This window comes from Trachemys scripta, chromosome 9 (assembly GCF_013100865.1).
Source record: "Trachemys scripta elegans isolate TJP31775 chromosome 9, CAS_Tse_1.0, whole genome shotgun sequence".
Lineage (NCBI taxonomy): Eukaryota > Metazoa > Chordata > Testudines > Emydidae > Trachemys > Trachemys scripta.
In genome coordinates, this window is record NC_048306.1 from 22,484,985 (window position 1) to 22,509,845 (window position 24,861).

General features: G+C 42.8%; 1 protein-coding gene across 1 annotated transcript; it reads right to left on the bottom strand.

The window, feature by feature from the left end:
• Positions 1-3,030: 3,030 nt before the first annotated feature.
• Positions 3,031-24,293, bottom strand: ZC4H2 (zinc finger C4H2-type containing). Its single transcript, XM_034782130.1, has 5 exons — positions 24,110-24,293; positions 12,581-12,752; positions 10,996-11,168; positions 9,337-9,499; positions 3,031-7,655 (listed from the first exon to the last, which is right to left on the bottom strand). Exons 1-5 carry the CDS (start codon positions 24,160-24,162, stop codon positions 7,542-7,544), a joined length of 675 nt encoding a protein of 224 aa, XP_034638021.1. The 5' UTR covers positions 24,163-24,293; the 3' UTR covers positions 3,031-7,541.
• Positions 24,294-24,861: the final 568 nt, after the last annotated feature.

Below are 24,861 nucleotides of genomic sequence, written 5' to 3' on the forward strand. Positions count from 1 at the left end.
ACAAAGCTTAAACTTGTTCTTCATAATAATTTTAAAAACAATGCTAGCCGCCTATTTAATTTTAAAAACAGCAAAAAATATCCACCTCCCTTTCCATTTCTTATAAGGAATCTTGATGTTTAAATCTCCTCAGTGTGATAGAAATACTTGCGTTGATCTTCTTAGCTCTTGGACGTTCAGGGGCTTTGGGCAGCTAGCCCTGTGCTGCCTGGGGTCCCTGGGGACAGCTCTGTCCGCCATTAGGGAGTTTTTTCCTGAGAACCCCCTGTAACATTTCGTGAACCCACAGGGTTCGTGAACCCCAGTTTGGGAACCACTGCTCTAGATGGTGTTTAGTACTTCACAGACTTCGGGCTCTGTGATCTCATTATGTGCCCAGTGAAGGTTTATGGGAGTTTTGCTGCTGATTTGTATGGAAGCAGAATCTGGAATGGAGGAGGAGAATTAAAATGAAGCTGAACCAAACACTGATTAACAAAGTGAATACCCTGGGGGGATTTTTGGTGTTGCTTAGATAAGTGGCTCTCAACCTTTCCAGACTACTGTACCCCTTTCAGGAGTCTGATTTGTCTTACGTACCCCAAAGCTTCACCTCACTTAAAAACTGTTTGCTTAGAAAAATCACACATAAAAATACAAAAGTGTCACAGCCACTATTACTGAAAAATTGCTTAGTTTCTTATTTTTGCCATATAGTTATAAAATAAATTAATTGGAATATAAATATTATACCTACATTTCAATGTATAGTAATATAGAGCAGTATAAACAAGTCATTGTCTGTATGAAATTTTAGTTTGTACTGACTTCGCTAGTGCTTTTTATGTAGCCTGTTGTTAAACAGGCAAATATCTAGATGAGTTGATGTACCTCCTGGAAGACCTCTGCATACCCCCAGGAGTATGCATACCCCTACTTGAGAACCACTTACGTAGATAATGGGAAGAGAGTTCATAGACTCAACCAAGGAGGACAGTGGGGTACCGGAGGAAGGAAAATTCCAAAATGGTCTAGAACTATTTCCAGATTGAGTCCAATCCTATTTCATCTTTCTAAATGGATGACGCTTTCCAAAAGTTCCATTTTGGGTATCAGTTTAATAGGTTAAACATCATTTGATCATTTAAGGAGAAAGCTCCCACTACTGTTCATAGTGAAAATTACCGCTTCAGAGTATATAAAGATCTAACTTGGGAAAGAAAGCTCTATCCAAAACCCATTTTTTAAGACACTCTTGCCATGTCTTTATCTTAAATGGTTGGCAGATTCTTCTCAAGGATTCCTGTGTCCCACATCTCATCAGTTTCTCCGTGGCTCACTGAACCAGTGGTTCCTGTTGACAGTGTTTTTAAGGACTAAAATCTGAGTCCCTAAAATTAGGCTCCTGAATCCATGTATAGCTGCTTAAGTACAAGTGGTCTAACATCTCCCATCCCACCTGGTATTGAGCACCCACAAATTCCACTGAAGTGATTTTAAACAGTCTAATTAACTAGTGCAAGAGGTTGTGGACATTTATGTCAGTTCAAGAGTGGCTTGTTTTCTATTAGCTGAAGTCAAGAACCAGTTCAAGCTAAACTGCACTAAGCCATTAGTAAGCTAAAAAGGGAAGTCTGCTCAGCAGTTTCCTCTGGGTTAACTAAACTGCTGCAAACTTGGGTGTAGATAGTTTTTTAAACTGGATCACAGTAAAAAGAGGTTTCTTTGTCCTCTTGTGGGTCTGATGTTCACAACTGAACACCTCCAAGTGTAGGTAATTGCACAGGCAAAATAGGCATTCAGGTGCATCTAAACAGGGTCTTTGTGTAAATGGTCAGCTGGAGCTGTGAATACTTCCATGTGAAAATACCTGCTTGTGAAAGTCAAGACTCTGTTTCTCGGCATCATTCTATCTGGATTCAGAAATCTTCTGAATGCAAGCAGAATAGATAGGTGTTCCAGGAATGTGACTGCGAAGCTTGGATAGTGCCAAGCACTGTTCAGGCCTGGCCTTGTCTTATCTTCCTTTCTACTCCTCACTCCTTCCAAACAAAAGCTCATTGCACAGGGACCTTTATTTCCTTTAGTCTGTAACACCTTCAACTCCATCAGCTTGCTGTAAGAGGGGTATATCTAACTGTATTCTAAAAAACTAAGGAACTGAGATTTTAGCTTGCAAAACATTGGCTAATCAGGACTAATGCAATCAAATATATGTGAAAATACTCCACAGAAGGAAATATGGCATGAAACAATGTTTATTAAAAAGGACTGTACAGACACGCTGAACATTTAGCACATTACTCCAACTGGGCACAGGAGTATAATATTTAAAACACAGAACCCATTGAAACTCAAGGCTAGCACTAATGAATATAACTAATGAGGGAAAGGCAGAAGGCTCTCAAATAAGGATGAACAGTGTCTTTTGTATTTTACTTACTAAGGATGTTAGTTAGCTCTTACCTGAGCCCTGCTGGAACAGTCTGATCTTAGAAGCAAAACAGCTGGGGCTATACTTTCAGAAATGGCCTCTAATTTTGTAACTTGCAGTTGAGGGCAGGTTCACTTAATTGCAAGGATGCCTGATGGTAGGGTTGCCAACTTTGTAACTGCAAAAAAACGAACATCACTGCCCCTTTCCCGAGGCCCCACCCCACGCTCACGCCATCCTCCCTCCCTCCGTAGCTCGCTCTCCCCCACCTTCATTCACTGTCACCAGGCTGGGGCAGGGGGTTGGGGTGCAGGAGGGGGGCAGGGCTCCGGCTGGGGGTGTGGTCTCTGGGGTGGGGCTGAGGGGTTCAGGGTGTGGGAGGGGGCTCCGGGCTGGCAGGGGTACGGGGGGGGGGTATGGGTTCTGGGGTGGGGCCAGGGCTGAAGGGTTCAGCGTGCGGGAGGGTGCTTAGGGCAGGGGTAGGGGATTGGGGAACAGGAAGGGGTTTGGGGTGCGGACTCTGGGTGGCACTTACCTCAGGCAGCTCCTGGGGAGTGACCACATGTCTCTCCAGCTCCTAGGTGGAGGTGCGGCCAGGGGGCTCTGCGTGCCTGCAGGGGCTGCCTCCGCAGCTCCCATTGGCCAATGGGACCCACGGAGCTGACACTCGGGGTGGGGGCAGCATGCAGAGCCCCCTTGGCCACGCCTCCGCCTAGGAGCCAGAGGGACATGCCGGCTACTTCCTGGGAGCCGGGCATGGAACCTGCCTACGCCGCCAACTGGACTTTTAACGGCCTGGTCAGCAGTGCTGACCGGAACCGCCAGGGTCCCTTTTCAACCAGGTGTTCCAGTCAAAAACCCGACACCTGACAACCATCAGTTAACTCTTGAGTGCACATATTAAAATATGAATTGTCAAAGTTATTCATAGGTGCAAAATTAGAGGCCACTGTTGATCTTTAGAGGCTTTTACTTTACCAGAAAATACAGAAATTATATAATAAAAACTATGGTGCAGATAGTTTGCTCATATACCTAAAAGAGCAAGAAATCAATAAGGGGTGTCATTTCAGAAAAATTCTGGACAGACGGACGAGGTGGCAAAGTTGTGTCATCATATAGAAAATTATATGTGATTATATTATAATCTACAAAGTCTCGGGGGGGGGAAGGGGGATTGCAAAAAATGGAAGACATAATGGAGCATACAAACCTATGAGAAGTCTCGGGGGACCGCTACCCCCCTTTCCCCATAGCAAATGAGGCCCCTGAAATCAATATTTCATAATATAGGTTTGTATAGTCTCTTAACGAGAAAAAAGATGAGAGGAAAAGAAAGGGCCCAGTGCTGTCATGTCAGAAGCCATCCAATAATCTTCCTGCAATCTGCAATAGTGGTAACAGGGGAATACTGTTTTCCCTATGAAAGAACCCCTCTCCCTTAAATACATAAACAACTTTTGACTCCTTGGGGTCATAGTTTGACTTACTACTAGAAATGCACATTATTCATATGGCACAATTTTGTAAAAAAGAAAAAATACAAAACCAACAAAGCACGCTATTGATATGGCACAGCTTTGTAAAGAATATGAAAACAGCCATGTAAATACTAATACATGATTGGTATAAACTAGATATGCTACATGCACATATTATAAAAATGTGTTTTTCCTTATTTTAAAAAAAAGTTAGCTTGTTGAACACGAAGGTGCCAGAGACTAGATTTAAAAAAAAAAAAAAGGTGCAGATCACTGACTTAGAAAATGGTGCATCTCCAAGCACTCTTCAGTTCAGTCAGAACTCTGCTCTAGAAATCCCCAAGGAGGAAGTAACTCTGGAATGTAACAGTGAAGTGAGAGTAGTCAGGACAGAGTCTATCCCTTCAGCTATCCACAGGACAGGATGTCACAAGGACTTTACAAATCTACTTTTCTGAGCAAACTACTTCGTTGCAGACCCATTTGCCCAATGTCCATTGTCATTACTTTTTGAAGTTATGTATATATGCTATTAACAGGATAATGCTCCCTCTCATGAATTCAGATTAAGGGCCCTTATGCTGCCTTCTAACTATACACATTTTCCATTAACCCCAACAGGAGTCGCACTATTGAGGGAAGGTAGCATATGGCCTTTCAACATTTAAAAGTAGAATCCAGCGTTTATTTTTAATAAACAGGAGTCAAGACATAAAAGACTGTCAGTCAATGTCACCACTGCCCTCTACTGAATGGAATGTCAGATTTGATCAAGAATGTGTCTGATCAGATTACCTTCTAGTGGCTATATCCCATAGAGGCTCTTAGTCCTAATACTAAATCTAACAGAAAAATGCCCATTTATATTGAGTGGTAGAGGCCTGTATTTTCAGGAGCAGAAGGTTCTGAGTGCTCTCGCTGCTGATAGATGTTTATATGGTTATGAAACTATTACAACACTACAAGATGAACTAAACTTGCAATAAGTGGCTCACTTCAATAAAATCCCGTTGGGACAACTGGGCCTATAACGTTTTGCCTGTTGGGAATTAATCATGAAAAGTAGGTCAAGTTATTCTTTATGCAGAATGGTATAAACAGGTGCAAGAAAACCAGACAGAAAAACGGAATTAGTCCAAACTCAAAGGTGTACTGATAAAACTCTAGGATGGTGTTGAGAAGTGAACAAGAAAGAAAATGTGGGTCTGGAAATTAATTAACTAAAACTGGTATGTTAGAAACGTGGCCTAACTGGTAGACAAATTAGAGCGGGGAAGAGCTATTTCACCCATCATTCCCTTTGTGGTCCTTAAAGGAAGAGACTTTGTGGGGAAAATACAGAAGAACAGACAGACGACTGAAGCAAGTTTCACCATCCTGGCTGCCACTCCCACCATTTCCTGGGACCCCAAGCCTTTGCCTTCCTAATCCTTAGGGCAATTCATGTGCTTTGGCCAGCAAAAGCTTTTTATGTGGGCTTGTACGGTCCCCAGTAGCAAGTAAAGTCTCCTCACCAGAGGCCAGGGTGTGGCTTATTCTGTGTTTAACTAACAAACAAAAATCCTTAATACAGTGGTCCCCAAACTTTTTCTGTCACGCCTCCCCTTACCAGTAATGGAATCTATTCTCCCCCCACCCCCACCCTTGAGGAGCTGTGGTCGGGAGCCGGGTCAGGGCCCGGGGCTGAGAGTGGAGCTGTGTTCAGGATCGGGAGCCGGGGGCCCAGGCTGGGGCTGGAGATGAACTGGGGGCAGAGAGGGGCTGGATGTCCCTCCCTCTCTGCTCTCCATGGGGGCTGGCCTGGGGCCCCCCCAAATCTGAACATTCCTCCATGCCCTCCTGTGGGGGATGTCCCACAGTTTGGGGTCCTCTGCCTTAATACAACCACTCCAGCACAAGTATGGATGAAGGATTGGGGCAATGGAGAGGGGAGGATAAAAACCTAGGGAAGGGGCTCCCTCCTTCTGTAATCCCAAGTGTTATTGAAAAGAATATTTAGTACTTTAGAAATATTCTTAATATTCAAGGCTCTTTAATTTGCACAATCCCCCTGTGAGACAAGTCAGTATTATCAGGCCTACTGAAGAGTGTCAATCACAAAGCAGTTAGTTATGTTCTCAAGGCACCAGGACTAAGTGGTATAGTTGGGATTAGAAACCAGGAGGTTCTAGGTCCCTGTTCTTGCCCTTCCTCAGAGAAGCTACTCTTACTTTGGCTGAAATAAGGAAAGGCGCTCACCCTATATCGGGGGAATCTGATAGATACTCCAGCCAGAGCTCTGTTGGCACATGTGTAGAGCAAGAAGTGGAAATCAGCTCTGGAGTAGAGCTGGTTGGAAAATGGCTTTTTTCTGTGGAAAATTTTTAATTTTTTTTGTTGAAAAACAAGAAGTTTTTATAGGAAAGTGCACTCATCTGGTGAAAACTTCCTTTTGTCAAAAACTCAGTTTTCACCATAAAATTTTCAACCAGTACTACTGAGGAGTGCACAAGTGAAATTCCTTATGACTTCAATGGGCGTTGTACCTGCCTACTCTAAAGCTGATTTTGACCCACAGTTGTAAGGGGGAAAGGAGGTTTAGAATGGCTAATATTGCAGTTAATGATCACTAAAATCCAGGGTATTTTATGATTTCCCCTGAAGAACTAGTTAGCTCTTTGGCTGCAGAGCCCAGGAATCCACAAATGCTGTTGAGGCCTTAGTTAGTTCTTAATTGAATTGAAGTCTGTTTTATGATTGCTGAAAATGGCCTAATTAAGATGCTAAACATCATTTAATATTAATATGGATACAATGGCTTAATCCCCTTCTCAAATTTTAATCCAGTTCTGTAGGAACCATACAATCAAACCCCATAAAACTGAACTATATGTTTATCTCCCGTGTGCCCATATCCCTATTTTTCCTGGTGATTTCAGATATACCACCAAATCCTTGGATACGCTGACTTTTACTCTATATCTAGCCCATGTAATCTTGCTGGTTAGGTCAAGGCATGGGTCTTTAGCATAGCAAATGGATATTCAGCAACTTCTGTGCCTCAAGTGGGTTTCTGTTAGGAGAAAATTAGAGTAATCTTTTAGCAACAACTCTCTCTCTCTCTCAAAAAACAACAACAACTTGCTGTAGTAACACTTGATCATTAAGAATATTCTGGTTTTATAGACAGTGCCTGCTTTTTAGCAAAAGATACTGTGTGGCAAACAGTGTAGAGATAGAAAAAACACAGGGACATTTTGGCAAGTACAGTAGTGGTACCTTAGGTCTAATGTATTTAACTAGGAAACATGTATCCTCAAATATATCTTCACAGGAGGGATCATCTGTCGTTCTCTGCAATCAGATCTACAATGTGCTCATCAGCATTCAGACTACTTGCAATAGAAGTTCCATTTGGCTTAGGAGTCAAAAAGATGGAATGACTAAAATGTTGAAGTGTAGCACCATCAGCACTTCTCCTAAAACCAGAATGTGAGGACTGGATGGAAATTAAGACGGAACAGAAACATTGTGCTTACGTCACATTAGCTAGAAAACAATGGGTAAGTCATACTTAAGTCTGCACTTCAATAAACTGGCCACGTTTACAGTTCTACTGGAAAGGGATTAGGATGGGTCACATGTTTTCTCCATGGATTTTCTGTGTTTCACTCATCCTGTTTCCTCTTGGGTTTTTTGGGATTCCGAGACCGGCTCTTTGCTTTGCAGAGTGGACATATCGGTGCATTCCGATGAATTTGCTGGTGACATGATAAACAGGCCTGCAATGCAATGTTACATCTTATTAATTTATTTGTATTGAAATAGTATCTAGGAGTCCCAGTCATGGACCAGGACCCTGTTAGCAACCTATTTCTCTGTGAGGTAATAAACCCATGAAGTTCTGTTGAGACACATTGCTTATTGAGCATGTTACCTGCTCTAATAAGTTAACTTACTGTACAGGAAAAATAAGTAAGGCCCTGCATACTCAGTGGCGAACTGGAACTAAATTCTGCGGCAAGGTTCCTAGACCCTACAGCAGCTTCAGGTCAGTTGAAAACTAAAGGATTTATTGAATTAAATTTTCAAATGAATAAAACTGCCAGTGCAACCCCACTTCATCATTTATTTTGATATTAAATTCAAATTTATTTTGAGCTTTCCCTCACATTTTCAAGATTTTTGTACTGACAATGTCTGACTGTATCAGAAAAATTGTTTAGGAGGCCAGCTGTGATTTCATCGATTTTAAGTCCGAAGGCACCTCTATCTAGATCATCTGGTTTGACCCCCTGTATACAACAGGCCATAGACTTCTACTCACTTATCCCTGTATTGAGCCCAATAACTTGTGCTTGGCTAAACCATATCTTTCAGGATATGTCTGCAGTGGCGTTGGAGATGTAACTTCTAGCTTGGGGAGACGTGCCCATGCTAGCTCTGATTGAACTAGTGCCCTAAAAAGAAGCAATGTAGCCATGGCTACATGGGCGGTGGAGCAGGCTGGCCACCCAAAATACATACGTAGGATACTTGGAGTGGCTAGCCCATCCCGGCACCCATGTAGCTGCAGCTTCAAGTCTAGTTTTAAGCATACTAGTACAGTTAAAACTAGCACAGGTACGCCTCTCCAAGCTGGAAGTTACACCTCCACATCCAGTAGGCATACCTCGGAAAGGCATCTGGTCTTAATCTGAAGACATCAAGAGATGGAGACTCCACTACTTTCCTTAGCCATGTCTACACGTACAGTGCTCGCAGCTGTACCAATGTAGCTGCGCCGCTGCAGTGAAGACACTATGCTGACGCGAGAGAGCTCTGCCGTCGGCATAATAAAACCACCTCCGCAAACGGCAGAATCTATGCTGGCAGGAGACGCTCTCCCGCCGATGTAGTGCTGTGCACATAATGCCGGTGTAATTTATGCTGCTCAGGAGAGTGGTTTATTCCCCCTACCAGGAGAGTGACATAAGTTATGCCGACATAAGTTGTAGTGTAGATATAGACTTAGTAGTTTCTTCTAATGGTTAATCATCTTCTCTGTTAAAAATGTGTGACATATGTCTAATCTGAAATTGGCTTTAGCTTCCAGCCACTAGTTCTTGTCACGCCTTTCTCTGCTGGGCTGAAGAACCCATTAGTACCTGATATTTTCTCCTTGTGACAATAATGTTTCTCAAGCTCAGGAAGCACAGAGAGTAGAAACTGGCAGTACCTGTCCTATGACTGAAGAGTCCCTACTGGGGGAGTCATACAAGATACAGAGCCTGATTCTGACCTCTCACTGACTGGTGCAGCTCTTTTAACTTCAGGGGAATTGCCCTTGGTTTACTCTAAAGCAGGCAAAATAAGAATTGGGCACATCATTATTTTTAGTGCTAATTCCTTTATGAACATGATATGTTCCAATCACCCAAGAGACAAGCCTGTGTATTTGACCCCCAAGAGATAACGCCTCACCTTCATTGGAGGTGGCTGTTGTCTGAAAGTTGCTGTCTGTCTGGTGTCCTGTTTCCTAGCCACTTGTAGCTGTTGGGCAGCAGCTGCAGCTGCAGCCAGAGATTCTGGAATGGGAGGTTCCTGGGGTTCTGTCTGCCATTCAGCTTTCTGCTTTTCGAAGTAACTATACAAAAACAAACCAAAATTATAATCAACTGCTGGGCTGTCGTTTATTTATTTAACAAGCATTGATTTGTAATGACTCTTCTGTGCTAAGTATCAGAGGGGGAGCCATGTTAGTCTGGATCTGTAACAGCAGCAAAGAGTCCTGTGGCACCTTATAGACTAACAGACGTATTGGAGCATGAGCTGTCATGGGTGAATACCCACTTTGTCGGATGCATGAACCCACTTCTGTGCTAAAACATCACGGGCCAAATTCAACTCTGGTTTTCTTCTTCTAGAAGCAAATGACTTGCACCAAGGACTCATTTGGACCACATTTTTTAAAATGGGATAATGACAATAGTTAAAATACTACATGTGGCCAAAACCACACGCCCACCGCCAATCATTCATTAAGGATCATCCTAATATACATGGAGAAGACTTGTCAAGTAATGAATTCCATCCACTCTCAATATCTAGGTTTTTGTGAATTTTTTAATGTTACTGAGCCAAAGTCAATCATGTAACTGGTTAGTGGAATAATTATAGCAAAGCTGATATACTATGTTTCAGGTTCTTGTTTTCAAAGTTTTATCTGCATCAACAAGCACTAAGACATGTTTTTTATTCTTTGTTTTTAATATAAACTGAGATTTTGGAGCACAATTCTGCAGCAAGGGATGAACTGCATAATTATTAATTTAATATGTTCCAGGAGTAAGAGTTGATTTTATATATTTAAGACCACAGGAGGATCAGATTATTCATAGTGGATCAGGAAGAAATCACCCAATAAGATCACATGAGCCAAAGCAGAGAATTTGTCCCCTTTCCTTCAAGCATGAAGGGTTGGTCTCTGCTGGATACAAGGCTAGATGGGTCATTCTCGATAGAAACTTTAACGTCCTCCCTGGTTTTCAAAAAGAAGAGCATATCCTTTACATTTCTTCCATAGATCCAAACATCTGGATTCAGCCACAGTTTACCAGATTAGATTCTGTGATTTTTTTTTAATAGCTGTAGCACAAATTTGAACTCTGACCAAGACACACTAAAGCCACCCATGTAGTAGAAGACATAGTGTGGGTGATAGTTTTGGGTTCCTCTCCTCCCTTGCATTATACCCATACCTGCTACTCAAATGGAAGAAATGGATCCTTTGGAAAAAGTACCATATAATGTAAAATTAGAGATAAGAGTAGAACCAAAACCTTAGATTCAAACACCCTTTAATTTACAGGTCAGAGCTGAGGTTTGCAGCTTTGGCTGATCTAAATGTAACTTTGATCTTTGCCCCATATTCAGACAGAACCCTTATGGAGGCTTGTAAAAGGCTGGCTAATTTCTGTTGCACATACATGCTTCCTCCACTTTCAATTAATTTTGTTTTTCATGATTGCCTCTGAGTTCCTACCTTCCAGCTGGGCCCAGAAACAAAAATGACAAAATGCCAACAGAATCATAACTGGTTACAAGGCCAAATAATGTTTGATCTAGATTCTAGAGACTTACTCAAGAGAGAGTTTCTCTTCCTCCTCACACAGATCTGGCAGCCTCTGCAAGCCCAGAGTCATCCGTAGGGCATCTACGTGCTCCTTCAGGGGTTTGTACTCTTCATGCAGGCGCCGAGTGGACTCCAAGAGCTTGTTGAGGTCATTCTCAGACTGCTTGATGGTGTTCTCCATCTGAAACAGGAGATAACATTTGTTTAACAGATTGCTCCATTCACAGCTCTCTGATTCACCAGCCAGAGGTGGCAGAGTGCAAAGATGATGTTGCCCTTTAGAAAGTGGAGCTTTTTACATTCAGATGGGTGCAGAATAGGCAGACAATGAAATAGCCAAATAAGGAATTAACATTCTGTGGGGTGGAATATGGGCAGGGAGGAAGCAATTAGGCCGGGCAATGTTTTTGTGTTAAACATGTGAGAGGTAGTGTCAAGAAAGGATTCAGCTTGCACCTCCTTCTTCCTCTGCACAGCAGCCCAGGAAGGCGAATGTGATAACCGCTTAGCTGGATCACCAAATGCGGGCACTTTGGAAAGATTCTCAAGAAAGGTTATAAAAATAACCCTTAAAAAAAAATCTCCACTGGGGCAGGGCCAACTCATTTGCATTATTTCAAGCCTTTCCAAATACCCCCTGGGTTCAAAAGTTTAACTCTGATGTTGTTGAGTTCATGTTCCACTTGGGAAAGAGAGGGAGAGAAGCAGCAGAGAGAAAGATAATCTGAGGGAAACACCAAGTGCAAGTGGGACAGCGTGAAAGAGAAGCAGGGAGTGGAGGGGGTGAGAAAATTCTAATGACAAATGAAGGTGGTGTATGTGCCATATATTCAAGGCACCCACTTCTGCCTACCCACAGTTTGGGAGATTTTCCATCCCTAATACAGAGCCCAGGCTTCCCTTTAGCTCAACATTTTAAAAATATTTACTCACCCTTAAGAAAAGTGTGAGTTTAAAATTGCAGGTGAATGGAGTTGCTAATTCAGAATGGTTTTGCAAACACAGCAGTTCACAAATCCTCAGCACTCTCCAGTGTACCCCTCTACTAATTAGTCTCCCTATTTTGTATTAATATCCTTCACTCTCCTGCTTGTTTTACTATTTGTATTGCAGCAGTGCTTAGTTGTCTCAGGGAGAAATCGAGGCTCCCTGATTCTAGGCACTATGCAAACATAACAAACCATCCCACTATCCCTGCTTCCCAAAAAGAAAACAACCCAAATCCCAGACAGCTGCCAAAGCCTCCCAGGTTCTAGGTGTTAAATTAGGCAGCACTAAGAGGGTTATTTGCTAGGAAGAGTCAGAATAACGTTACTATGGCTGCTGGTACAATCGCAGCAGCAATGGGTTTGGTTGTTCGTTCCCTTTGACCTAAATCCCTCCCATGTCTATTATTGAAAATCATTTTGCCTGATACAGACAAGCACTAACAGTGACTAACTTTAACTCGTTTGATACAATCTATATAATCCTTTCATGCTGTCAGGAAAGCTCAGGTGGCATATCTCTAATCTGTCAACTGTATATCCTTAGGACAATCCATATGGAACTATATATAAAGTATATCCTGCCCACAATCCCTCTGCTACATACCACATTTATGTCAGCATGGATCAGCCGCAGCTCCTCCACATGGGCCATCTTTTCCTGCAGCAGAAGGTCCATCTCCTGCTTGTATTCCTTCAGGTGCCTCTCCTCCGATTCCAGGGCTTCAAACTCTGCCTTCAGGCGTGCCTTGATCTTTTCCATCTGCAAAGTCTTATTCCTACAACCCACCAGAAATTACAAATATAAAGGGACAACTGCCGTAATGTCAATGTAAATTCTGTTTGCTCAGAGACATCACACAAGCAAATGTGTTCACATCGATAGCAAGGGGTTGGCAAAAGTTGATAAGGTCAGAACTAAAGTATATCTTTGAAAGACTGGGGTGGACTGTGCAGAATCCTGGAATCAGGGAACTCCTGGGTTATAATCCCAACTCTGTCACTGGTCTTGTCTCCACTAAAACTTTTTTATTGTACTGGACAATAGAGTTAGATTACATGAAATTTACCACGATTTAGCAGTTACTGTAGACCAGGACAATTGTGTTCAGTATTGTATCAGTCATGATTAAACCTTAATCACGAGAGAGGAAATTCTAGAGAAATGTTCATTCCTGCTGGGCTTTAAAGGAGCTTTTGAGAAATGGAGTATAGGATGCAAATGCCAACTATCTCGACAGTAGACTGCGACACTAAAATGCAGACTTTTGCTTTATACAAAGGATGCTCCAAGATATCAAAAGTTCTGATGGCACTTCAAAGCATCTAAAATTCCACCTGCAGTCCACAGGGTAGTCTCAGTTTTCTGCTGACCTCCAGCCCCTTTAATGTTATTTGTAACTGCAGCTCCCTTTGTTCCAGTTTTTGTTTCTTCTTTTTAAAATGGTGCAACCCCATATTTCTACACATAAAAGCTATGGAGTCTGGAGCAATGTCTTTCCCTCCAAAGCTAGGAGAGAGGGACTGGCTGTTTCAACTAATAGTAAGCATAGCTCTGCTATGTTGCTTAATCGGCACTGCTTCATGACCATCTCCATTTTAAAACAGTTGCCCAGACAGTCAGGAACCTGTTCTAGTTCCCAATCCAGTTTAGCCAGGCCATGATTCAATTGTATTCCAATCTTCACTTTCCAAAGACATGATCTTAGAGATGCAGCCCCTGCTTTCATCAGAATTGTGCCCACCAACTCTGCTATTGTGAAGGCTTTGGAGTTGCTTCTGTTACCCCTCCTCTTACATCCCTTGTGTCCAGTTCCAAGAACAAATACAATACCTGCCTAAGCCTCCAGTACTTCTGATCCCTCCCCTGTGCATTTTTAAAGTAGTCTATAGCTTCAAACAGATCGAAAATGAAAACCAGAGGAACTGTGATAATTCAAAATCTGTCCAAAGACCTTCAAATGGACCAGGATCAAGTCCTTGGGTAACAAATTCTGGCTCCTATCATGAGTTTTATGGATGGGACTGAGATAACTGCAGGAGATCCAAAACACAGCACCATGGGTTATTTTTCTAGGGTGTAACATACCCATAGCAGAAATGTCCAACACTGATAATATCAATAAAAGGAGATTTTTAAAAAAAAATCCTGAATGAAATTTTACATGCTTCTTTGGAACAAAATACAACAAAGTCCTTCATCACATGAGACATTTTAAAAACAGCCTTAAAAATAAAAAATCTCCCTCTAGACGTTGGATTAATGTTGCTTCTGATCAGCACCATTTCACTGTGGAGTAGAAAAGCTGGAAGCAGAGGTGTGCACAGTACAAAGCCAGACATGGAATTGGATCGACTCAGAGGTCACCCAGAGATATTTACAAAGATATTCACTTAGATGAATATTTTACAGTTACAGTAGGGTTGCCACCTTTCTAATTGCCACCTTTCTGGTAACCAGACCCCTAAAGACCCGCGCCCTACCCTCCCTATTCCACCAAGACCCCACTCTGCCCCCACCCCCATCACTCGCTCCTCTCTCCCCCCACCCCCATTGCTTGCTGAATTGTTTCCACGTACCCCCCCACATTCCCCCACACACACCCCTGCCACGGAGCTGGGTTCCCTCTGCTCCAGAGCTGGAATGGGAGCTGCTGCAGCATGACTAGAAGCCTGCCTGCAGGCAGAAGGCAGCCCCAGCTGAACAGGGGCTGGTGTGGGTTAATGACCTAGCGCCTCCCCTCACCCCACAGAGACCAGACTTTTGATGTCCATCAGTATATCTGACCAGACACTGCCAGGTCCCCTTTTTGACCCAGACTTTCCAGTCAAAAACCAGGCTCCTGGCAATCCTAAATGGCACCCAGACACGGAAGCCAAAAACCGGACTGTCTGGGTAAAATCCGGATGAGTGGCAACCCTAAGCTATAGGCATGTATATTTCATATGGTAGATGCCATGTATTATTAAAGAGAATATTACATGCTTTATATAGATACAAACATTTTTTTTAAAGGAAGCCAACTGTCCCAGCTTTGAAGAATCAGAATCAGCCCATGAAAGTAAAAACGGCTGGAAAAAAACAGTCAGCTATAAAAGCATTATATTGATAAAAGTCATCCCCTCATCAAGCCAGAGATCATTTTGTCAAAACAAACGGCTACCTGAATGCATTGATTTCTGCAGCCAGAGGCAGTGCTTATTTCAACAAGAAAGTAGTTGCTGACTGGCCTTCAGTTCCAGTGGCCCAAATCAAAAGTATATTAGCCTCTGTGAAGAATTAATGGTCACTTAAGGGTTTTTAAAACGACCACAGTAAACTTTGGGGAGTTATTTAGTAATAATAATAAAGTTGTCATACTTTTTACTTTCAGGATTAATAGTGCCATTTTCTCTATATGAAGCAAACATTCATAACTGATAATCTGATGAAAATTAAGAAGAAAAACGTATCATTCAACTCTCTAGAACTCACAAATTTACAAGAGTTTGGAGCGAGGTCTTTCATCTACTGAGGAGACAAGATGTGCATGATGTCTTAACAGTTTTAGAAAATGAATGCATATTTATTTTATATTAAGATTTATTACTTTTGAATGGGAGGATGAAGAGAATTAGAGCAACTGGTATTAAAATTTGTTATTCTTACAGTGTTAGGGCCCAATCTTACAGAGATTTACACAAGTGCTTAACTTTACACACTGTGAGTAATGTGAATTTTTCAGTGCACTGTTATTAATTATGTGCTTTCCAGGAGCATCCATAATATGCGAGGCATTCTCACTCAGACAGAAGACAGTCAATGCCCAGAAGAGTTTACGATCTAAGGCCCCAGTCCTGCATCCAGATCTGTTAGCACTGAACTCTGACTCCATGTGCCGTGCCACTGACCTCAATGGGATTTGCAAAGGAAGAGGGGGTTGCACCAGTACATTTGGAAGCAAGAGTAGGGTGGGACAGAGGGATTCAATCGAAATATATGCACTTTTAAATATACATTATGTCATTTTAAAAAGTAAATATATTAACTATACTGTCCCTTATACTTGGTCAATTTCTTGTAGCCACCACAAAAGTAGAGCTGTCGATTAATCGCAGTTAACTCACGCGATTAACTCAAAAAAATTAATTGTGATTAAAAAAGTTTATCGTCATTAATCGCACTGCTAAACAATAGAATACCAATTGAAATTAAATATTTTGGAAGTCTTTCTACATTTTCAAATATATTGATTTCTATTACAACACAAAATACAAAGTGCACAGTGCTCACTTTATATTATTTTGATTACAAATATTTGCACTGTAAAAATGATAAACAAAAGAAATAGTATTTTCCAAATCACCTAATACAAGTACTGTAGTGCAATCTCTTTATCATGAAAGTGTAACTTACAAATGTAGATTTTTTTTTATTACATAAAAACAAAACCATGTAAAACTTTAAAGCCTACAAGTCCACTCGGTCCTACTTCTTGTTCAGCCAATCACTAAAACAAACAAGCTTGTTTACATTTGCAGGAGATATTGCAGCCTGCTTCTTATTTACCATGTCACCTGAAAGTGAGAACAGGTGTTCACATGACACTTTTGTTGCTGGCGTTGCAAGGTATTTCTTTGCTGTTACTAGTCAGTTTCATTTTCTAGTTCCAGTGTGCTGCCAGAATGCAACAACATTGGAGTTTCAGGGGACTGTTCCAACCCAAACAATAAACTTTTAATATTAAAAAACAACGTACACCTGAATTATGAAGACATTTCCACTAATATTAGGGCATTTAAAATATTTTTTTTGGAAAAAAAAAAAACTAAATTTGGAACCTAGCCTACATAGTTGATACTGCTCTCATTTCTATTCTTTTCCATTCTAAGTTCCTATACTGCCCTCTTCACCATACTGTTTGAGGGCTTGTCTACACTACAAAAATCAAGTCGACTTTATCTAATTGGACCTCGAGCCCCCAAATTAATTAAGTCAATAGTGCGTGGCCACACCGTGCTCATTGTCTCAATGGAATGCATACTCGCTAGCAGTGCCTGCATCGATGCACAAAGCAGTGCATCGTGGGTAGCTATCCCCAAGTGCAACTTGCCGCAGTGTGTGTTGGGAAGTCTGTGCAATGCCTCATGGGACCAAAACATTGTCACAGGGGAGAATGGGAACATTGCATTGGCATCCCATGATGCACTGTGCTCAATGGCAAACAACCCAGTGGTTTTCGCACCTTAAAACCGCCGCACATGCGCCATAACCCCAGCCTGCTCAGTTGTGCACTCTTGCTGTGAGCATCTCAAATACCTCGCGCCTTCTCCTGCAGTATTTCCAGAGCCAAAGTAGGGTCTGCCACCCGGAACATAGCGATGTCTTGCAAGCAGCCCTGCTGCAAGCCATTGAAAAAAAACAATTCACAGTTGCTGCTGGCAGTCACAGAGCAGCTGCACTCTGTTGAACGCCATTTCTGGTCCCGTGGAACAAGCACTGATTGGTGGGACCGCATCATTTTGCAGGTATGGGATGATGAGCAGTAGCTGCAGAACTTTCGAATGCAGAAGGCCACCTTCCAGGAACTTTGTGCAAAGCTTTCCCCTGCCCTGCAGTTCAACAACACAAAAAGGAGAGCTGCTCTGACAGTGGAGAAGCGAGTGGCGATCGCTATTTGGAAGCTTGCAACACCAGACATTTACCGGTCAGTGGGGAATCAATTTGGAGTAGGTAAATCAACCGTGGGAGCTGCTGTGCTACAAGTATGCATGGCCATTAACCGACTTCTGCTACGAAGGGTAGTGAGTCTGGGAAATGTGCACGACATAGTGGATGGTTTTGCTGCAATAGGGTTTCCTAATTGCGGTGGGGCGACAGATGGCACACATATCCCCATCTCGGCACCAGACCACCTTGCCAAAGAGTACATAAACCGAAAGGGATACTTTTCAATGGTGTTGCAAGCGCTGGTGGATCACAGGGGGTGTTTCACCGACATCAACGTAGAATGATCGGGAAAGGTTCATGATGCGCGCATCTTTAGGAACTCGGGTCTGTTCAAAAAGTTGCAATCTGGGACTTTCTTTCCAGACCACAAAATGAACACTGACAACGCTGAGATGCCTATAGTTATCCTGGGGGACCCAGCCTATCCCGTGCTCCCATGGCTCATGAAACCATACACCGGCCATCTGGACACCAGTAAGAAACAGTTCAACTATAACTTCAGCAAGTGCAGAATGGTGGTTGAATGTGCCTTAGGTCGTTTGAAAGGGCGCTGGAGAAATTTCCTAACAAGGTTAGACCTTAGTGAAGAGAACATCCCCATGATTATAGCTGCCTGCTGTGTGGCCCATAATATCTGTGAAAAAAAGGGGGACATTTTTCTCCAAGGGTGGGCAGTTGAGACAGATCTCATGGCAGCCATTTTTGAGCTGCCAGACACTAGGGCAATAAGAAGAGTACAGCAAGGGGCGCTGTGTATCTGCGAGGCTTTGAAAAGCCGTTTCAATAATGAGTCACAGTAATGTGAACTGCTTGTCTGCAATGTGCTTTCCCAAACCTTCACCTGTCTTGTATCACTGTCCCTGTAAAGCCAACCCCCCACCCAAGCCCACTGCTTCTACTCAATAAAGAACATTTATTTCTCAAATCCATTTACTTTATTTAACAAACATAAGTAAAGAGGGAGAACAGAAAAAAAGGTAACCTTGGGGAAAAGGGGTTGTAAAGTTGGAACGGGAGAAACATTTTCAGCTGTGTAACGTAACACCTCATTCCAGACCATCAAAGGTCTGTGAAGGGTGCCTTCTTTTCCTTGTACCCTCCCCCTGAGTTAAGTGAAAGGGATAATGGACTTTTTGCCCACGCCTCAGGGAACGCTTAAGAGAGGGTGATTCTATGCCAGGCGATGCTGGCTGGCTGTTCACCAGGGTCTGCAGAGGGACTCTACCCTCCTGCTTCTGTTCCTGCAGTTCAACCAGATGCATCAACATGTCTGCTTGGTCCCTCATAATCCGAAGCATCTCATCCTACGCCGCACGCTCTTGCTCATTAGAAGCTTTCCTGCTCTCCATGTCCATGTCTAACTTTTCAGACAGTGAAATCCTCCACGCTCTCAGCTCTGTGTCAGCTGTCCCAGAGGCGTTCATTATCTCAGTGACCATGTCCTCCCGCGTTCTCTTTCTCCTCCTTCTAATCACCAAAAGTCAGGTGTTGATGAAACGCCGAAGGACACACTTCCAGCTGTCAGTAATTGGAAAAAATAAAGGAGCCATTGTACATGAATAAAATGTGTCCACAGCAAGGCTGCTTTCATAAAACAAAACAAAACAAAAAAACCCACCTTTATTACACTAGGTGCAAGCCATAACATAATCAGAATCTGTAACCGTTCACTGTGCCGTTTTGCTGCTCCACCCATGGTGAGTAGGCCCCACCCCGGTCATGGGTGACCACACTTTTAATGAAGTTTATGGCAGGCTCATGTCAGCAGCAGAGGTAGCTAGTTGAACAATGGGCCTTCCCCATAGCACCACTGGAAGTTGTTTACAAATGGGGCGGGGGGGGAACGTTTTCACTCCCAAATTGCGGAATCTCTCATGTGGGGCCCCAATCCCCTATCAGCCACATTAACCCACTTGCCAACCCATGCCGGGCACAGTAAAGGCACATTAGCAGCAGTGTGGTTTGGCGATCTGGAATGTATGTATGTGTGCAGGGGGTCTACATGCCCCTTTTTTTCTTGTAAGAGCACTTTTAATGAGAACTTCCCCCATTTCCCCTAGGCAATCCTATAAGATATCAGTCTCCTGAGGGTCAGAGGCGGAAAGGAAGGAGATGCTGCAAGCGTCTGGATATATACCCAGTCCTTATGCTGCTATGCTGTGTACCGCAATGATGCCAGCAGAATTAATTCAGGAGTTGCAGGGGAAAGTGTCCTACAATAGTGAAAGAAATAAGACTGCCCTGCCCAGAAACCTTCTGCAAAGGATTGCAGAGTAATTCCATGAAAGTTTCCTAGAGATATCCATGGAGGATTCCTGGGCTATCCCAGTCCACATAAACAGTCTTTTCCAGGGGGTCACCGTCTGCGTAGCTGGAGCGGCCTCTTGTAAGCAGAGAATTACAGCACCTTGCTTTTTCTTCACAGTAAACATGCAATACCACCGAATGCGTGTGCCCGCTAAAGTTTAACTGGATTTTCATTGTAATTGTATACTCACCAGAGGTGCCTTCCCCAGCATCACGGTCGGCTACCATGATGTCCTGCGACCCACAGGGCTCCGGGGTTAAAAATATTTCCTGGCTCTTGGGGAGAATGGATCCACCACTCGCCAGTCTCCCATTCTCCTCCTCCTCCTCCTCTTCCTCATCCACCATATCGTCCTCCTTGTTGTCCCTAGACTCACACATCTGTTAGGTGTCCACATTGCCTGTGGGGGTGCTGGTAGGGTCACCTCCGAGAATCTCATGCAGCTCGTTGTAGAACCGGCATGTGTGGGGTTCAGCACCAGAATGACTGTTCGGCTCCCTTGCCTTCTAGTACGCTTGGCGAAGTTTTTATTTTTACACGGCACTGCTGTGTGTCCCTCGTGTAGGCCTTCTCCCCCATTCCAGGAGCGATCTTTGCATAGATATCAGCGTTTCTTCTGCTGGATCGGAGCTCTGCCTGCACAGACTCTTCTCCCCACACAGCGATGAGATCCACCACTTCCTGTGCAGACCACGCTGGAGCGCGTTTGGGGTGTACTCAAACTGTGCTCAAGCTGGCATGCTCCCAATGCTGATCAAACAGGAAATGGGAAATCAAAAATTCCCAGGGCTTTAGCAGGGGAGGGGCTGTTTCCTGTGTACCTGGCTGCGGTGCAGCAGAATTGAGAATGATCTCCAGAGCGGTCACAGATGAGCATTGTGGGACACCATCTGGAGGCCAATTAAGTCGAACACAACGCTGCATCTGCACTACCTCGCAGTCTACCCATGAAAATCGAATTAAGCGCTACGCCTCTTACAGAAGCAGATTACAGAAGTTGACATTAGAGGCAATTTAGGTCAGCGTAAAGGACCCGTCAGTGTAGACACATACTTTAACAGGTCGACTTCAGGCGGCTTTCTTCGACCTAACTTTTTAGTGTAGACCAGGCCTGAGTGTCCTCAGGAAGTGACTACCATCTATCATGGGCGGTTCATTCTCTCTCTCACTCATTCTCTCCCCAGGGGGAATGCTGGAGCCCAATCTTGCATAGATTTACATATGTGCTTAGTTTGACCACTGAGAGTAGTTCCACTGAAAGCAATGGGACTACTCAATGCATAAAGTCAAACACATGTATAAGTCTTTGCGGGATTGGAGCCTTACATGCATACTTAAATTTACTGACTGGAGTAATCCCATTGATTTCCAATTAAGCATGTATAGAAGTGTTTTCAGGATCAAGCCCTGACATCCCCTGAAACCCCAATAAAGTCCCTTTAATAAATATAAAAGTTGGGCGTAATATAGGAAAGGGTCTCACCCTTCATCTCCAAAAGAGACATCAAGTGAGAGAAAACAATAGGGCAAATTTTGCTTTTTTCAGCTAGTGATTTTATTTATAAAGGCCCTTTTAACTCTGCATGTGGAACAGGGCAGACAGAGTACAAATTAAAATAAACAACAATTAGAGCCGTGATTCCCAAACTTGTTCCACCGTTTGTGCAGGGAAAGCCCCTGGCGGGCTGGGCTGGTTTGTTTACCTGCCAGTACATCCCTCGGGCCGCGACGCTTCCAGCAGCTCCCATTGGCCTGCAGCAGCGAACCGCGGCCACTGAGAGCAGCGATCGGCCGAACCTGCGGACGCGGCAGGTAAACAAACCAGCCCGGCTTGCCAGGGGCTTTCCCTGCACAAGCGGCGGAACAAGTTTGGGAACCACTGATTTAGAGTATGGTGGAACCTTTTAAGCACATAAAATTTGTTTATGTACTTTAAAATAAATCAGGCATAAAAGTAAAAATATCCAGAGCTTGTGATTTCTTATCTGGCCTATTTTGGGCCAAAACCAACATGCCTTATTCACCTGATCTGTCCCAGTTAAATGCGACTATCTATTTAGGTCAATATGGTAATCAGGATTTAGCCCTTTGATGTAGAAGGATTCTTAGATTTCACAGATCTTCATTTCGCTTTCATGGCACCATAATTTACAACAAGGCCAACAACTACAACAGCGAAGTGTGTCAAATTAAATAATTACAGTTAAATTCACCTTTGAATCAAAAAACTGAATGTACTTGATGTTCCCAAATACAAAGTATTGTAACAACCAAGCAGAAAATCAATCAGATATTTAAATCCAATTTTACAACAATCAGGTCTCAACAGAACTTCTAGCTGGCTGATGATCTGTTTTAAAAGATGACAATTATGGCAGTTGAGCACAGAAGTTTCAGAGCCTCAGTATTAATCTGGAACATGTTCACTGTCCTGTCTCTCATTATATGTATTTTGGTATGCTATATATAAAAATAATTTGGGGCCTGGTCTTGCCACCATTATTCATGTGAGCAGTCTTTGCATGAAGAAGGACTTGGCCCTTGCATGGTAGAATAATTTGCTTCGACATAGTCAGACAGTATTCCAACTAGGAGATTTTGTTAAAGGTGTAATGATTATAAAAACTATAGTAATTTAATTGTTGCTTATTCTGTGGTTTGATTTCAGTTTCTTTCCTCAGTCGATTGACCATGCTACAGTGACATTTTTTATTTTTTGTTTTATTGATTTCCCCCTCCCCACCCGCACTCCACAGATAACCTCTTACATTTTCCTGATACAAAAATATAAAAACACAAGTCACCATGCTGATGAGTATGGTATAAATACCTACATATATATCCCAGTCACAGCTATTTGTTCTTCCGCCCAGCTACTTTCAAAATGATTGCACTTTCCTTATTACATGCTTTTGCTATTAAATGCACAAATTCATGCTAAATGCACGCAACTCGGGCAGTAACCAGAACATCACGTTCATAAACGAAAAGGCGCAAACTGAGCGTTTAAAGCCAGCCAAAACAATCCACCCTGGTTCCATGCATTGTTGCTTATGATTGACTCTTCCTGCAACATGTCCTGTGATTCACTCTATGAAGGCCACTATATAAAAATTAATGGTATATTGGATTGCACTGAAGAGTGGAGAGACCTAGCTTCCTGCCTTGCTGGTAAACCTCTTTAAGGGAAAGCAATAGCAGCCTTAGTGCCATTGTATTCCTGCTTCATCATCATCATCATTCCACCCTATGCCCCCAATAACTCCTTCAGAGGAGAGGACCACAATAAACAACAGGAAAGGAACAAGGAAAAGAACATTCATCAGTCTGACTTCACACAACACCCCTAACCCTAACTCCTTCTCCAAATGGGGGTGAGAGAGAGAGAGAAGTAAGCTGGCTAAACAGATCTCCCAAGATGCAGTTTTCTTTCCTTTCAATCCCTCCCCACAAGAACCCCCCAAATTCCTCTGCAAGCCACTGTTGCAATGCATATTACCCAAAGCATTAGCTATGCAGACACTTTTGCAGGGTATTATAAGTGATTCCAGCCAAATGAATAAATGTTATTTAAAAAAAAAAAAATCACTTCCCAACCCCACCTCGCTGATTTCAAAGCAGCTTCTGTACTCTGGATGCATATTTGGCTCACGTACATACATTATATTCTGTAATTTTCTCCCCCACCTCCCTTCAAAAATTTCCTAGATGCAGCCAACCAGAAGAATGTTAGGAATGAATGGGTAAAAAAATAATCCTAACAGTTTACCGGAATAAATAATAATTAAAAAACCACAACTGCTTTAAAACAGATCTCCAGTTGTCCATTCATAGCTGCCACCTCCCTCCCCTTTTTATTACTTAAGGCTAATTCCCTGGAAATACATGACAATCACCGCCCTGTAATGCATGTTTCACGGCACCCACTCTCAGCAGATGCTTCTTTTCCTACTTTAAAAAATTATCTCCAGCTTTCATCCCATTTTTCGTTGGGGTGGTTTATTTTATTTTATTTTGTAACATAACAGTAGCTTCTTCAAATCGATATAACTCATTCACTCCTTCAAGGAGAGGGAAAATAGCTTAGTGTTACTGATGCTGCACAAAAGAAAACATACCTGATCTCTTTGATGCTTTCCAGTTTGCACATGATTTCTTGCTCATCAGCCATGCTTTTCACTCCAATTTAAACCTCCCGTGATGTACAAAATGCCAGCCCCAAAACACAAAACAAAACAAAAATCAACCCATACAATAGACACAATGTAGCCACCCACTCCAGGCATATGGACTCTGAGCCTGTGCGGTATAATCTAATGGGAACTATGGGAGTTAGAGTCCAGTTTCTTATTGCAGCCCAGGCATGTGCAAGAGGAAAGACTACAACGCCCACAAGGCAGAGCAGAGCGTTCTTACTCCTCTTCCTGCAGCCACACTTTAAATCAATTTGTCACAGCTAATTATGTCAAAGGTTGCTAGTAGTGTAAGGGAGCCAAGTTCCTCCCCCCTGAGGGTTGTGGGTTGTTGCTCTTTTAACTGATACGGTACAATGACGTATAAATGACTACTGAGAGTCAGTTGGAAAGATTCATGATTTTGAGGAAAAGGGAAATTAAATCACACAGAAAAAATGCTCCAACAGTTTTGAAAGACATGCAGTTTCATGTTTGACATTTAATTGATGCTCAGTTGTCCAAAGATATGCACAGGCACTGGGGCTTCTTTGGGATTTTGTTTTCGCTCTGAGTCAATACAACTGACAATGTAAGTGATACAAAACAAGAAATAAAGCACAAATGTAACCTTTGTTATTAAAAATTAAGATTTAGAGTGATCCTCAGGCACCTTTCATCTGAGGATCTCAAAGAGA